General features: G+C 31.5%; 1 protein-coding gene across 1 annotated transcript; it reads right to left on the bottom strand.

Annotated features, from left to right (window-relative positions):
* Nucleotides 1–9,748, bottom strand: LOC115989984 (receptor like protein 21-like). The gene is made up of 6 exons (XM_031113847.1): nucleotides 9,334–9,748; nucleotides 5,865–5,986; nucleotides 4,566–4,653; nucleotides 4,210–4,284; nucleotides 3,932–4,078; nucleotides 1–2,276 (listed from the first exon to the last, which is right to left on the bottom strand). Exons 1-6 carry the CDS (start codon nucleotides 9,746–9,748, stop codon nucleotides 1–3), a joined length of 3,123 nt encoding a protein of 1,040 aa, XP_030969707.1.
* Nucleotides 9,749–17,947: the final 8,199 nt, after the last annotated feature.

Below are 17,947 nucleotides of genomic sequence, written 5' to 3'. Positions count from 1 at the left end.
CTAATGACAAATACAATTTGACAACCTTTCTAGCTTATAAAATGCAAAATTATAGCACCAGTACATTCGATTCTCAATCAAATTGAAGCATCGTTGTTGCCAATAAGGATTAATATAAAGAATACAAGCTACACCAATAAAGAAAATAATGTATGATACGATAAAAGTTGTGGAGAAGACTAAAGGATCCACATCATACCATTTTTCGTGACTTGCATTTGAAGATTTTATTGGTGATGGAGGTGATTTATCAACCCTGGTGCAACTTTTCTCTAGTGGTGGTCCACAAAGAAATGGATTTCCTTCATAACTGCTATTTTCAAATGTTCCAAATTGTCCTTTCATGTCTGGAACTTTACTTGATAAGTTGTTGTAAGCCACATTGAAAACTGCTAGAAAGTGCAGGTCAATCAATGTTGAAGGAATTTCTCCACTCAAATTGTTGTGAGAAAGGTCCAAACTCTCCAACTGAGTCAATTTTGAGAATGTATTTGGAATGGAACCTGTCAATTCATTGTAAGACAAGTTTAGTGCAAGAATTGGAGATAGTTGTCCTAACTCTGGAGGGATGCCACCTGTTAGTTTGTTGACTGACAAATCCAATCCAGACATGAGATCAAGAATGCCACCCTTGTAGAAGTAAGATCTATATTTCATTTCAAACTCAATCCCAATCTCTGCAGCAACCTCTCGTTCTACCTCAAAATTTTCAAAATTCCTTTTGAGGATACTTTGATATGGGACAATTATATCTCTGAACTCCAAAAAAGTGGAATTTGGTTCAGTAAGGCCGTCAAAAGCATCTATCTTCTCAAATTTTAGGTCGTGAAAGCAATGCGGTATTGTTCCAGAAAAATTGTTCCTGGAAAGATCCATTATCGCAATATTCTTTAACCAACACAACTTGTTCGGAATCATACCACTAAAATTGTTGCCACTCAACAACAATATTCTCAAATTTGGAAGTACGCCCACTGCATTAGGGATTCTACCAGAAAGTTTATTATCTCTAATGTCCAATGTCACCAGATGAAATGAAAAATTGAAAGAAAGTTTCGGTAATGATCCAGTGAGTTTGTTGCCTTGTAAAAATAGATGTTGAATAGTATATAAATCAACACAAGAAGGTGACCATTCAGAAAGCAAGTTATGAGAAAGGTCTATTAAAATAAATGCATGCATTTCACATGGAATTGGACCTTCGAAAAAATTATTACTCATGTCTGCAGACCATGCGTACCGCAGATTTCCTGCTAGCCATCTGGGAATTAAACCTGAGAAGCCATTGTGGCTAATATCTAGGAGCCCCAGCCGACTACCAGTTGCTGGTACCATGGTTGGCAAAGTACCTGTTAACTGATTGTTTTTTAATTCCAAAATACGTAAGCTACTGTTAAAATATCGGAATCCCTTTGAGAAAATTTCACCATGAAATTTATTATAAGATAACTTCAAAACTACCAAGGAGGTGCAATTGGCAACCAATTTCATTGGCACCTCTCCTGAAAAATTATTATTGGACAAGTCCAATTTCTCCAAATTACTCATGTCACCAATTGAGGATGGGAGAAAACCTTCAAAATGATTTTGAGATATGTTTAGATATTGTAAGTTTGGAATCATCTTTCCAATATTTTCTTGTAGTTGCCCATGAAAGTTATTGTAGGAGAAATCCAACCAAGAAAGATTACTGCAATGATCTATTGGCAAATGAAATTGACCCCCAAAATAATTATCCCGAAGATTTAGCAATTGCAATCTAGTGTTATTTTCAATCAACCAAACGGGGAAGCTTCCCTTCAACCTATTGTGAGAGATATCAACCAATTCCAATTCTTGCTGGTAAAAGAGAAACTTTGGAATGTTGGAGGATAACTTATTCAGATCACAGTCAGGCAGCACTAGCACCTTTAACTGAAACGAAGGTTCCCAACTGGGATTTTCAGTTTCAATTTCAAATGTGTTGCTTTCATTCACAATTTTGTTACCGTCTTCAATCCGGTAGTTTTCACCTTTCAATCGAATCACTCTGAGCTTAGAGTGATTGGCAAATGAGCTGAATGAAAATAAACCGCCAAAACGATTATAACTAAGATCAATGTACTCAAGGGATGTCAAGTTGGCTATCACAGATGAAGACAAATTTCCACTGAATTGGTTCTTAGATAGATCTAATAACCTAAGAGATGTCAAACGACTTAGGCATGGAGGGAGGATCCATTCAAAGTGATTCTCAGAAAGATCTAACTCTTCAAGTTTTTTCAGCATACCCAAATCTGTCAAAAGCAATAACATTAATAGTGTCCATCCTAATTATGTGCCAATGTAAAAATCAACAAGACAATCAATTAGTTTACTAGCCAGAATAGTAATTGGAAAGAATATGTTTTGACCCCTTGGATTATCCACCAGTAGATTAAATTATTTACGCCAATTAACAAAATTATGTAAACAAGATTATCATAGGTTAATCACCCCAAGCAAGCATGTCACCCTATGTAAAAAGTAATTCATGATAAATTCAGCAATATGGTGACGAAGTGAAAAATTAATGGAGAACCTTGAAAGATAAAAACGCTATAGGGGTTGCATAAAACCTTGAAGATTTTATATTTGTAACAACATGTTGTATATAAAGGTATATACAAGGATAGGTTGTAATAATGATATAAGGTTGGAGACTATTCATTTGTAAAATGAATAAAATTGAATTTCAAGATTTGGAATCTTCTTTGTGAAAATTCAAGTTTCAGGATGTTCAATCGGTCAAAGCTTTTGTTCGATCGATCAAATTGAACAAGAAAAATGATTTGAAGTTTCTGCCTAACTCGATTGATGCTCGATTCCTCTCGATCAATTGAGCCCCGTAAAAACTGTTTTTTGCAGAATTTTCTGCAAAATTGTGATAACCATTATGAACATTGGGAAAGGTTTTAAATCTTGTAAATGGTTTTTTGAGGCATCGTAACTCTCTGTACGTACCTTTTGAATGGTTATAACTCTATGGGTATAAATAGAGGTTAATGTTCACTTGAAAATATGACTTGGTATTCTATGGGTATTCTCCAAAATAGAAAGTTACAGAGAAACACAATAATTCATGTGGGTATTCTCCAAAATTGCTATTTGTAGAACCAATAAACTTGATTGTATCTTGGGGAAAAGTTTGTAGAAACCCTTTAGCAACTTGCGTATGAAAACAAATATTGTCTAAAGATAACATTCAATTGTGCCTCCAAGTCAATCACTAATTTCTATTTACTTGATGTGTTCATTTTGTTCTCTCATTGTTATGCTTTGATTTGGTAAAATCCCCAACACAACACACTGAGATGGCTTTGTGGCTTCAACTCTTGATCCGCACCATGTTAGTAGCAACACAGCAGATGATAATTATCTTAGGTCTTTCGACTCACGGGTTGATGATTTCTTGGTTTAGGTTTTCTCTTTTGTAGCACGTCACTAAGTATCTTATATATTTTTGCAGTTTAGGCATGAAAAACAAGGTAGCACTAACTCAACTAAAACATGTCAAAATCCGTGTTTCAAGATTTTCAATCAATCGAGTTGCTATCAAGGAAGTTTCGAGAATCCTCTTTTAATCGGTCAAGCTACGATCAAATGGCTATCAAAGACACTTGTTTGATTGATCAATCATCAATCAAACAGGTGTCTCTTTTGAACTACATTTTGGTCTCGTAATTTTGAACTCTTGGTGACACATTACATATTCAAACAAGATTATATTGTTATGGAATGTGCCAATAAAACCTAACATGAATAATTATATTTCAGTCATTCCTAACATGAATAATTATATTTCAGTCATTCTTCTTCGTTTGTTTTTAGTTTTTACACTCCTAATCTATGTCAGATAAGTACAGGTAACATTAACAAAGTATAAATGCCAGATTTCATAGTAGATTCTTACCTTTAGCATGTAAATTCCCGTGGAGTTTATTTTGAGATAATGATATAGCCTTGAGAGAAGATAGAGTCCCAATATATGGAGAAAGAATTCCAGTGAACGTATTACCACTCATATCTAAAATCTCCAAACTTCTGAAATTTGTCATATCTGCCAAGAGAATTAAAAAGAGATAGTGTAAAGAGTAAATCTTTAAAATGGCGTACTTGTGGATACTAAAAGACATTTCTTCTCAGAGGTAAATTGTTTTAGCCGTTAAAAAATGTATGATGGAATTTTACCCTTGAATGGTAGGCTTCCATTGAGTCGATTCTCTCGCACGATGAGTACCTCCAAATTTCTTAGATTACTCAGTTCTAAATCATAGGTGTAGAGAATTACATTAGTCATATTGAAGGAAAAATTAGGATTTAAAGAATTCTTTGTAATAAAGTACCCTAAAAACTCCAGAGAATCTTAATCGATCTTATTGAATGCATTGAAATATTCACTAGAAAGCATGTACAATTAGCGTAAATGTAGATGAGGTCAATAAGGCATATAAGATTTCAATTTTGTTTGAGTTTTTTCATGGTATTTTTTTTGAAGAAAATTTAGGGGGAAATTTTGAGAAAAATTCAAATTTACATGTACGTACCTTTGCTAGAAAGAGGCCCTTGCATTTCATTGTAACTTAGGTCTAGATATTTAAGATCTGGGAGTGCACCCAAAAATCTTAAAATGTCCTTTTGCAAGAGATTCCAACTTAAATCTATGTGCTTTAGCTTGTTCAATTTAGGCAAAGAATTCCATTCCGAAGAAAGTATACAACCAATTGTTAAATCTTAGAACGCAATGGAAAAAGGGTGCCCTTTAATATTTTTTAAAGGGAAAAACAAAATAAATAAATAAACATTTTATTTTGAAATAATTTCATCGATAAAAATAGTCTACACTCCTCCGAGGACAAATTCAGTGATCAAATTATCCCATGGGAAGGTGGAAGAAATCCACACGCATTAAGTACATTTAGGATATGTTTGGAATCCATTTATTTTATTGAAACTAAAATTTTTTTGTTGAAAATACTATAGACAAAGGTAAAAGTTAACTGAAATAGTATAATGTGACTATGAATAGTACCAAAAAGTGCAGTGAAGCCCATGAATAGTAGCAAAAATAAGCTGAATAATAAAATAAGTTGGCAAAAATATTTTTTGCCAAACACACACTTAGTGTCCATTTGGGAACAGCTTATTTAATTAAAACTGAAAATTTTTTACTAAAAGTGTAAAAAAAATTAGCTGAACAGTACAATAGAATCCATGAATTATAAATAGTACCAAAAGTGCAATGGGACCCATAAATAATACAAAAAAAAAAAAAAAAACTCAAATAAGTTTAAACAAATAAGTACATTCCAAATGGGCTCTTAGTCACTACTAAGTAAATAACAGCTAATATTTGTTTAATCAATTATTTAATGGACATGGTACTGTTATTCAAATTTATTATGATAACTCAAACAAATAGTGCTTTTATGGTATCGTGGCCTAAAACTAAATCATGTGACAAGAGAAGTAATAACAAAAATAACATGATGATGGCAATAATAACTTTGAAAAAAATTTCACATAATTAAATAATAGGTTAAAATATAAAATTTACCTTCTAAATTTCACTATTTTTCATTTCTGTCATATAAGTTTGAGTTTTGTTATTTCATTCTTCTAATTAGTTCCATTCCCTCTCAATTAAGTCTTTCGTGGTAGTTTTTACCGTTAACTGTTATTTTCTTATTTATTTTTTATTTTTTTAATTTATTTCTTAATTTTAGAAAAAATACATTAATTTAAAAAATAAAAAAATATATAAAAAATAAATAAAATAAAAAACTAGAAAGCCAGAGGAACGACGTCTGAAAAACAGTGCCACCTTTATTGTGCCAGCTATGTACTAGCTTAGGATTGAGCTCCGCAAGTTTAGAGGAGTAGAACCCTCTGTAACCAGCTTTAACACCAAATGTCTGATGCACACCATAGAGGTCCCAGAGAACCACCACGACGGGCAGGGCAGGGACTTCAACTCCCAGAAAGAAATAATACTTTTAACTTTTCATAAAGTTTTATTGCCATAAATTTTATAAGCATAGGATGAACTAGTATTAAAATGTACGTGTTAAGGAAGAAATAATTTTTTTGTTACAATTTATTCATCTTTTTGAGAGTTGTATAACCAATTAAGATCCGGTGTAATAGTCAAGTACAAGCTAAGGTTATTGCATTATACAATACCATATTGAAGGGTTAAGATTAAAAGTAAAAGTATATTTGGCCTTAATTCTTGGATCAAATTTTTTTTTTTTATAACTTTTTTAACCTTCATTTCTCACGCTATTTTTGGGGTGCAATAGCACACCAAATCAAATCCAACTTCTTGTATAACATTATGTTAAAAGGTTTTTTTTTTAATTAACTTTTGTTATTTATAAATTTAGCCTGACTTGTTCGGTTCCATTTTACCAATTGTAATCAAGCGCAATTAACATATTCCATTTCATAAAATGAGTAAATTTAAATGTAGTACATTATGTTTTATAATTGAATTTAAAAACACTTGGTTAAATTGAATGGATATTTAAAAAAAAAATTATTTAATTAATCAGTACAACAAATTGTTTGGATTCAATTGAGTAACACTTATAAAATTTATAATTAAAAAAAAAAAAAAAAACTGCCTTAACATAAAAAGAATAATAATGAAACAAAAACCGAATATTACAATGACGGGGGATAAGAACGCACGTGTGGTGCAAGTTGAAATCACCGGGTATTACCGGTCACACCAAGTAATATTTTACTTTTCCCAAGAAAATTATGAAAGTATGGAGCATAGTCAAAAACAAAGAAAAAGAAAAACCAATTTTTTTTAATGCGCTTCTCCTTAGTCATGACTCATGACCTGCTCCAAAAGAAGACTAAAAAGAGTGGAGTGGGAGATGTAGAACGACAGTGGTGGAGAACGACATCGGAGTGGGAGATGTAGAAACCATGAGAAAGGTGGTAGAATAGGTTTTGGTCTAATTGGTTGGGTTGGGTTTTGAGGGCTTGTTGTGGAATGTAGCCTTTGAGGTGTGGTACTTTTTGTAAAGTAGTGGTGATGTAGATGTTGGTTTCATTTTTGTTACTCAGGCGTGGGAGGGATTGGAAAGACTTTGTCCATCTAATTGGCTTTTTTTTTTTTTTAATTAATGTTTTTCTAAAATTAAGAATAAATTAAATATAAAAAAATAAAATAAATGTTAACGGTAGAAACTAACAGCACACTAACGAAGGACTTAGAGTCTGTTTAGAATCTGCTTAATTTGCTAAAACTGAAAACTTTTTACTGAAAATAATGTAGATAAAGGTAAATGTTAGTTAAAATAGTACAATGAGACCCATAAATAGTACCAAAAAGTGTAGTAGAACCCATGAATAATAGCAAAAATAAGCTAAATAGTAAAATAAGTTGACAAAAAATAAGCTAGCCAAACAGACACTTAATTGGGAAGAGATGAAACCTAGAGGATTGAAATGACAAAATCCAAACTTATAGGACTAAAATGAAAAATGGTGAAATTTAGAGGCATGGTTGGCTTTGTCACAACAACGATGATAGCGATGAGCCTGACTGGTATGGCATGGTTTCAACTTGTGGCTTCAGTCTTGGCTATGGATTTGTTCAAAGTGAGGTGTTTGATGTTTGGTCTGTGTGTGGTTTTTTGTACCGGAAATTACATTTTTCTGCCCTTCATTTTACACTTTATTCCCTGAAATATCAAAATGCACGATTAACTCTCCAAAGTTATAACTCTATTTCAATTTCTCCCTACCATCTATTCTGGTGCAAACTTTGACAAAATTTAGTATTAAAAGACCAATTTACCTCTCTCTCTCCAAAATAGATAGTAGAGGAGTAAAATGGATTTTTAAAACTAAATTTCATTATATTTAAAAGCAAACCAAATGGTAGAAGTTTAAGTGTTACAAAGTAATTTATTTAGGGGTCGATCATGTGTTTTGATAGTACATGAAAAAAAAAAAAGAAAAAAAAAACCTGTAAATTGAGGTAAATTTTAGGGTGGAAAAGTGTAATTTTCCCTTTTGTGCTTTGGGAATATAGATGAGTTTGGGGTTTTGGATGAAGCTTATAAAGAAAATGAGTTGTTGGCTTTAAGCTTTTGATGTTTGTGAGGAAATAGGTTTGATTGAAATGATGGAGTTGGTACCAAGGGAGTCAATTTCGTACTGGAGGCTGTTTGGGTAGTAGTGGTACACTTTTGCCTTCAACTAAGGCTTATAAGGCATGAATGGAGCGCATCTTTTTTCGATGTGGGAGCAAGTCTCAAAAACTGCTCATGTCGCTTGAAGGAACAAAGCCGTGCGGGTCCTTCGGCCCTAGAGCAAATAAACTGCTTGTGGGCTTGGAACAAAATCCTCCCCCACAAATATATATATATATATATATATATATATATATATATTTGTATTATTTATGTAAGTATGAATATATTAATTTTTATGTTTATCAACAAAAAAAATTTAAATCCACATATTTTATAAGCCTACATATTAGCTTAAATATATTAACAAATATATTAGATTAAGTAAATTTTTTTTTTTATTGTACTGACCGAAACGCCGATACAGGCCAATACAACCAAAATAAGCCAGTACAACCTGGTATTTTTTTGGTATGTTTTGGAGAAGTATCAGTACCGGTTTAATGGCCAATACAGTATATTTTCCCAGTATGGCCTGTACCAGTATAGTATTGACTTCCTTGGTTGGTACACATTGTGGGTTGTCCCCCCTTAAGATTGAGTTTCCTTTCAAATGTTTCTCAATCTCAAAATAGTTTTCAAGTTTAGAGAAAGGTAAATCAAGAATAAAGAATAACAAATTAACTCAAAAAACATTGAAATTTTTTTAAGAAAAGTTCTTTAAAAATTTATTATAAAAATCTTGTAAACGTAGCATTACTCTAAAACCAAGGACATTTGATGTTTGTTGACTTTATATATTTTGTCATATAAGATTTTGAGACCTAACAATTTTACATGTCATTATTCTAATATATATATTGATTAAGTCTAAATCATATTCTATATTTAAATCTGCAGTAAATTGTTGCCGCAATTAAAATAAAAGACTATTAATAACTATAACAATTATTTTTTAATAACTACTATATTAAATTTCTTATTTAGACAAAAATAAAAGACTGTTAATAACTAGCATAATTATCAAATTTCATATTTAGACAAAGAATAAAATTTCTTGTGCATTGTATATGTTACCAACTAGAGTTACAATGATTGTTTTTCTTCTTCTTTTAACTTTTTTTTTTTTTGGTGTTTTAAATTAGAAACAGAGCTCACATACCTTTATTTCCTTGCCAACCACGAATTCCATTGCGAGATAAATCAAGAATTCTTAACTCCTTGAAAGGCTGCAACAAGGACTCTTTCAAGAACCAATTTTCATTGTCAGCATAGATGTAAGTTTCATGGTTTATATTGGAGAGCCAAAGCTTGATCACGTAGCCAGTGGTGTCATTACATTTGACCCGCTCCCAATTACAACACTCACTCTTTAGGTCGTAAACCCATGATGGAAGAAGGGGTTCTGTATAATTAGTATTGGATTTCAGATATGCCTTCAATTCTAGCAGACCCATCCTCTCTTCCTCAATGCAAGCTCTCAGCTCATGAATGTGAGCAAAAATTACTAAAACCCACAGTAAAGACCTCACTAAAGGCCACTCCATTGAGAAATATTGTGAAGCACCAACTTTCATTTCTAGCTAAGTCTTCTTATATAGAAAAGTTTAGAGAAAATTATATAACGCTCCTTGAGGTTTATTTAACTTACATTTTGATCCTTTTATTTCTAAAAGTTAAAGTCAAAATTGTCACCTAAACGGTGTCAACTAAAATCATAGAAACACAATCTCATGTTTACTCTCCTCTACGTCAAATGAAGACAAAAACTGGAAAAATAAAATAATGAGTTCCACAAACCAAAAAAACAAATAATAATAATTCTTGAATCTAATAAATAAAGCATTTATTAAAGCATAGTGTTTTTTTACCTACATTCTTACCAGAATGAGTAATGCTAAAGATCCAAAATTTTACCAACCGTTGACATGGCGACAGGTTATTAGTAAATGAAAAAAGTAATGTTTATGGTAGGTCTAGATGAAAGCCAATAAGAAATTACCCACAACAACAATTTGTAAAAATGTTGTAAAATAGTTTGTGGTTATAGTATTACTCTACTAATATTTCTCATTAATTAAATGCATAAAGCTTTTCGGGTTTGGGTTTTTTCTTTTTTTTTTTTAATTGAAACAAAAACTTTTATCGCTGGAAAAGGGAGAAACAAAACAGCAAAACATTCCATGCAATAGAGAAGGAATCTTTCTTGTCAAGCAAGACCTAGGCAATCCTTATGAATTGACTTTACAAAAATTAGGGGCGGCCGGCCAAGCCCAATAAAACATTTATTAAGTTCACATTGCTTTGATTCTAAATTAAATCTTGAATGTCAGAAACGAAGTTTTTCAACCTCCACTGAACACCAGCTTCTTTATTGATGACAGCATTCACACCGATCAAGTTAAGGGGTATTTTACCATGTGCAATTGCTCTCAATTATTGTTGAGATTGAGAATTTTAAAGTTTTTTTTTTTTTTTTAATTTCAATCTCAATCTTTAAATAATAATAAAATATTACAAATTATAAAATTACAAATTAAAGAAATAAAAATCATGTGTGAGACGAATGAGCCCATGCAATACCCTAGATATTGTATGGGATCCTAATCCGCATTGATATTATTAGGTTCTAAAAGTTTAGAACAATTGGCAAACCATGAATATAAACTTGTCTAAATATAGATCTTAGAGTCTATGACTCCATATTAGACAATGTTCAAAGTGCTGCAAGTCAAAATTCAAAGAACATACAAGCTGCAGGTTCAAAAATTCAAAATCAGACTGGTTCAATCGATTAGGCTCGATCGATCAAGCTCAATCGATCAGAAGTCGCAAATCAACAAAAATTAGCAAAAGTAAAAAGCCCATAACTTGTCCGTTTGAAGCTCAAATCGCGATCCATTTTTTGCAGTATTTAAAAGACATTATAAGCTAACCCTAGATGGGGTTTTTAGAGAGAAAAGAGTGCATCATGTGCCTCCAATTGTAGATCTAGGGTTTTTGTACCCAAAACTCTCTAAAGTCTTCTACAGGAAATATTCCTTGAAGAATCTCAAGATCCGGTGTTGTAGAAGTTGCTGCATACAATATCCACCACTGATGGTGATTTAAAACCTTTGAGTGGGATCTCAAAGTTACAAACATGGTGTTTGTGTGCAACAAATTCAAGATAGAAGAGTCCGTGGATTCGGAGCTGCACATGGTCGTATGAGTAAGTTCTACAAGAGGTAGCTTTAGATTTTAGGAAGAAAATCTATTGTAAACTTTCATTCTATCATAGTGGATTTGTTTGCCTTAAGGATAGGTCAGGTTAAATCCTCCCCAGGTTTTTTATCTTGAAAAGGTTGGTTTCATTGGTTTTCCTAGGTAATTATATCGTTGTCTTATTTATTTTTCCGCACTACATGATATGATTTATTGCTGTTTAACCTAGATCTGAAGAGTAAACCTAAGTGTTAACTTGGTTAATTAATTAGGTTAAACAATCTGAGTGTTCAGAGGTCTAAACAAACAAATAGATATACCTCATAGAATCACTCTCAATTGGGTTATTTACTTATTTTCATTTAACCTAAATATTTGTTTGTGTTTAAATATAAATTTTCTTACTTATATGATTCATTGTTATATCAATTAAGTGTTGTATAAATATACCATTAAATATTGCATCAAATTTCTAATTAGATTTGGTTTAGGTTTCTTAACAAGAGGTGGATTTTTCTTGATATAAAAGGAAAAAAAAAAATTATCTTATTGAAGAGGAATATGGATATTCATTGTACATGAAAAAATATAATCAAAACCTTATAAATAAATATTATTGCAAAGGATTTGGTGACTTTTGAAATTCTTCCACATGGGGAGAAGACTCTTAGAAGAACATAAGGTGGGTTCCTTAGAGCAGTTTGGTAAATTTGTTTGAGTTGAAAGATACATATGGTATCAGTTAAGAGTTTGTTTTGTGAGCGTGTGAGTTTTTTTAGTTTATTGAGGTTTTTGGATTGTGAGTATATGTGTGTGAGGTTTGTAAGTGAGTTTGTGTTTGTGAGAATAAGGTTTGTGAGTTGTGGGTTTTGTTTATATTTGCAAGGTGTATGAGTTAGTTTGATTAAGTGTTGTTGTAATCCATATCATTAATAGTGAATTTAGCTGGTGTTGCATTGCATGTGAATGTAGGTATAGAGTTTATCAAACCACGTTAAATATTGTTGTTTCATTTAATAGTTTATCTTTCTGTCCTTGTGAATGCGCTTCTACTAGTCTCAAAACACAACATTGAATATTGGAATTTCTGCTATTTCACAATATATATATATATATATATATATATATATATATATATATATCGTGCTAGACAAGTAGTTATTTATATTTTATTTTATAAGGTTAAAAAAAAGCTCAATTGTGACGACTAATTGAAGCGGTTACTATTTGCTTTATGATTAAATATGTGTCTATCTTTATATATATAATTTGATGGCAAGGAAAGGGGAATTTAAAACTTGAATGTTTAAAAACACTAAAAAATGTCAACCAGTTAAACTACAAAGCTTTCAAAATTTCTTTTTTTTTTTTTTTTTCTTTATGTTTTCTTTATATCAAGCAAAAACTACTATTTCATTCTATAGAGCCTAGATCGTAGATGCTAATAGTTATCTTTAAAAGAAGTTTTACGTTCACAATATTTTTACAATACTTTTACAACAAATCATATATGGTAAATTGTTATTGATTCTAATTTGAACTTATCATTAAATTTACTTTTCAGCCTACCAATTAATAACAACCAGTAATAACTTGTCACTTAAGATTTGTCATGAAAGTATTGTGAAAATGTTGTGGACAAACATTTCTTTATCTTTTAAAACTTTTGTGTATTATCTAAAGCTCTTTTTTAGTACCTTTTGGCCCTAATGATACTAACTCATGAGTAGGTGCTAAGGGTAATGGAACAAATAGTTAACACTTTTTTAGCAACAAATAGTTATGACTTTTTTTTATAATAATAGTTAAGAATTTTTTTTTTTTATATATATTTTAGTAATAGTTAAGACTTAGGAGAAGGAACTATGTGTATGGATATATGTCTCTCATGGGTTATGTGTAATTGGGTTCCGCCGGAATTCATTTGCATGTTCATTTAGGTTCTCTGCAATTTTATATTTTTGTTTCTCACGAAAAATTAAAAATAAAAATAAAAAAAGTTCTCTTCATTTTTGTTTTATTTTTTATTTTTTTTTTGGTCTAGTAAGTTTCAAGTAAAGCACTCATCGAATTTTCTATTTAATTATTTATGTTTTAACGGGTTCAGAAAAATCCCTGTTACGCTTTTTTTTCCATTAGCCTTATTGATTTTTTTTTTTTTGACAAAAATGATAAAAGTATATTAATAGAGAAGAAAAGTACTCGTCCCATTACCCGGAAGTTGTACATAAAAGCCAGCACAATGGCATGCAACCCCAAGAAACAAAACTAAAAGAAAGAATAGAGAAGGTGTCTCCTGAGACATGCTCACGAGACCCATATCTCACTGACATGTGAGTTCCACGCGAGAAATTGAAAAAACTATCAAATATTAATTGCTCTCTCTCTTTTCCCATAAAACTTTCTTAAAATAGTTTACTAACAAATGTCCTTACGGTATTCGTTAACAGTTCCCTTTCTATGAAGTATTATTTTCTATCATAATGAATGACATTAGCAAATTACACCAACGTAATAATGATATTAGTAATAAACAAAATACAACACAAAATTTAGATGAAAATATCACAAATGAGCAAGAAATCCACCAAAATGAGTTAGAAGATAATGAAATGATACAATTGCAAGATAACAATGATGTTCAATTTTGCAATACAGCAAATCTTGATAATGAACTTCAAAAGAATTTAGAATAAAATGAAAATAATGATGAAAATGGCACAAATTAACAAGTTCACCATAATGATGTTCAATTAGAAGAAAATAAAAATAATAATAACATGTCAAAATACATTCCTACAAATATTTATTGTGGGGCCAGAGAACTTATGACCCGGCCCACTTTCCATTAGGACTCAGGGCCCGTGTCGAGAAGAGTAGTTGCCGAGGACAAGTGGTGAAAGACCAAATAGCCTAGAGATGCAGCCGAGGATGACCCTGTCCTCGACTCCCAAGACTTCAAAGGGAAGAGCGACATGTTGTCAAAGGCAGCCTTCAAAGCGCCCCCAGAAGAAGAGGCGAGTAGAATGGGACTCATATGGGAGTACGAAGTGGGGGTGGTTCGAGATAAAGACGTCACCTTCGCATTGAACAAAATTTTAATTAGTCAATTTGCATTTCAAAAGGAAAGAAAATTAGATTTTAAATGAAATATATTATAATAAATAAATATTTTTAAAAAATGCCCTATTTTAGTTCTCACCTTAGACCCCAAAATGTCTAGGGCCAGAATGGTCCCAACTCCTAGAGATAAGCGGTTCAAGCGATTGCCCCAGTAAGTCCCGTGGTATTACTCATTACTGTCACATGACGTGGGGTCGATAAGCTTACACCAGAGACCCTCCTTTTTACATTCAGCAAATAATAAATAAATAACACATGCACACATGTCCCAGACTAATATGCCAGCCAATTACATGTGGCCTGATCCATCAACGTATATAGCACTAAATAAATAAATAAATATTACACATAACGTGATGGAAACAAGAAGGATGAAAAGATCATATACATTCACACACACCAACCAACCATTAATTTGACAAAGAACTAAACAGAAAGAACAAGGAAAGTTCATATGTGTGGAGTCCGGAAACGCAATTGACGGAGAAGAGAGAGAGAGAAGAAGAAAAAGAGGTGAAACTTTGCTAGAATAATTGTACTTGAAATGGCTGGCATTTAAATTGAAAGAGAAAGTACGTGGAAACACGTTTGTACCATAATTTTTGCCACAATATGTGTGCAATTGTGAGTTATGGAAAAAATGTATTAAGTCTATTTGAAAGTGACAGTTCACCGATTAAAATTGCATATATCATCCAGATGCGGTAACTATTGTGGCAAATGATGTCATCCTAGAAGAACTGAATCTAAAATGTAGTAGGGGCATAATCGTTCCCAGCTTAGTGACCAATATGAAAATTGCCAACCTGTATTGATCAATATGGTATAAAATTGCCAATTTCAATGATGATTGCCATATACTTAAAATGTTAAAAAAATAAAGGGTAAATTGCAAATTACAAGTCTAAAGTTTGAGAGTGTTTTAATTTTATATCCTAACGTTTCAAAATTTGGAATTTACTCCGTCCTAACTTCAAGTCCTGACTCCATCTTTGTTCGTAAGGATAAAAGCCAGATTGAAAATGCCGAGCATCTATATTCCATAGCACACCCCATGAGGTCTGCTTCTATGACCAATTGGCCATTGCAGTGATTATAGAGAAATAGATTCCAAGTGGCCTGTTTCTGGGTGCCAACATTCTCATGACCACGCCTCTATTTGTCAAATTTCTACGGCCATTGTCTTTTATTGCAGGACCAAAGAGCAAGGGTAAAAAATACTATTTAAAACATTGCTTACATTTAGTCAACTTGTTAAAAGATAATATGTTTGGTATGTTGATTTTGTAGTATTATTTTGATGCGGTAAACATGCTATTCAAGTGACTCCACTTTTTCAAAAATATAGAATATGTGACTTTGAGTAGGGGCAATTTTATAGCGAAGTCTTAAGATTAAAATCCTAAAGTTTAGGAATTTGAAATGAACAATGAAAAGTTTTGAGCTGTCTCTACATATTTTGTGAAAAAAATCTATTACAATTTAGTGTTTACAACTCAAATTCCAATTTCCCCATCTCTCCCATTCTTTTTACTTGTCAATATTTAATATTTGACTAAATTACATATTGACTCTCTAACTTTGATTAAAGTTCATTTCCTCTAACTTTATTTTTATTTAATAAAATTTTTTAACTTTCAAGTTTATTTAATTCATGCCTCCTGTTAGTCTCCATTAGAATTGCATCGTTAGTAACCTCCAAAATAACATAGTTTGCATTTTTTTTTTTTAAAAAAAATGAAAATTAATACAAAATAATATTTTTTGAAAAAAAAAATTTTAATTTAAATATCTTTCATTTGAAAAATACACGAAAATAAAAATCAAAGATATTCTCCTCCTGTTACACGAAAAAAATTGAAATGCTTGTATTTGTTCTTTACCTTTTAGTTGACATTCCAACCAATTTTTTGGATGCATGGCAACAAGCCAACAACCGTGATCAGCTTGCCTCCTTCCAAACAATTTACTTCTTTGTTTTGTTCGGCACTTGGGCTCCACAATATTCTTGAATTCAAGCAATCAGTTGCTTGATTTCTTTTGTATTGATTGGCGCCGCAATAATTTTGGCCGCCTCTCACGTTTAAAGCACGTGTGTCACTTTTAAGAAGAATTAAAGCTTTTTTTTTTTTTTTTCTTTTTTTTTTCATTGCAAGAAGCAAATTCCTTATTCCTTTGACCTTGATGAGAGGTGGTATTACATCAAACATTTCTTTTTTTTGGTAGAATATCAATATATGGTGTCCACTTCTAATGATTGCGCTCTTTATAATCAGACCAAGACATCAATTGATTTTTATTCTATACGTGAATTGAATCCCTATTCTTTTATTCAACTATAAGAAACTTTATCAGTTGAACTAACTGAAACCCACAACATTTTGTAAATCTATTGGCATGTAAGAAGTATATTTGCAAACAAGCGTTACACAAAATAATAAATTTTAAAATAGTGTGCCTTCCTTGTAGGTTGTGGTGGACTAAAGTAAACCATTAATAGTGGCATCCTTGTTAACACATCAATAAATTTTTAATACACCTAAAAATTAATATTGATAAAAAAAAAATTTCACCTTCATAATGTTTTTATTATGCTCATTGATTTTTTTCCTCAAAAAAAAAAAAAAATTATGCTCATTGATTTTACTCCAATTTCATTTATTCCCTTAGAAAGGTTTTAAAAATCAGATCAAACAGAGAATATAAGAAGCAAAAATGACAAATTACAACTTACTCACCTGTGGTTTGACCGAAATTTAAGTTGCTTACCTATGATTTAAAAGTTGGCACTTTGCCCACTTGAAATTCACTCCGTTAGACTTTCGTTACCCACCTTTGTACTTTTAGCATTAAAAATACATTACAAAAAATCAAGATTTAAAAGTATATTTGTTAAAATGGTGAAGTTTTGGCTTAAGAACATTTTTCATCTTCATAAGTACATTCTCAAACCTATCAATTTAAACAAAACTCTCAAGGGATAATCATCAATGAATGTTTGAATTTTGCATGTCTTGACTAATGGATGTTCTGCAAATCACTTATTTGTAATTCACAACAAGATAAACATAGAAATCCTCTTGAAAGTACGAAAATGCCAAAGGAGTACAATATACAAAGTGGAGTCTTACATGGAGTACATCACACCAGCAACTTAAAAAATAAGTACATTTCTGACTTCTACATCCAAAATTTAAAAATTCATTATTTCATAAAAATTTGAAGTAATACTAAAATTATGATGAAATTAAAAATCATTGCATCTACCGCTTCTATCTCATCTTCATCAACTCTTGATAATACCCAAAATGAACTCCATTCAAGCACAATAGTAGAGTTGGAGATGAACCAGTTGGATTAGATGGCCCAAAGCCTTAATCTCCCCATGGCCTTTCTCCCAAAATATAATAATTTGGTTTTGTGTAGTCCAAAATAAGTTTATCATATCA

The sequence above is a fragment of the Quercus lobata genome, chromosome 5 (assembly GCF_001633185.2).
Source record: "Quercus lobata isolate SW786 chromosome 5, ValleyOak3.0 Primary Assembly, whole genome shotgun sequence".
Lineage (NCBI taxonomy): Eukaryota > Viridiplantae > Streptophyta > Magnoliopsida > Fagales > Fagaceae > Quercus > Quercus lobata.
This window is presented reverse-complemented; position numbering and strand designations above follow the sequence as displayed.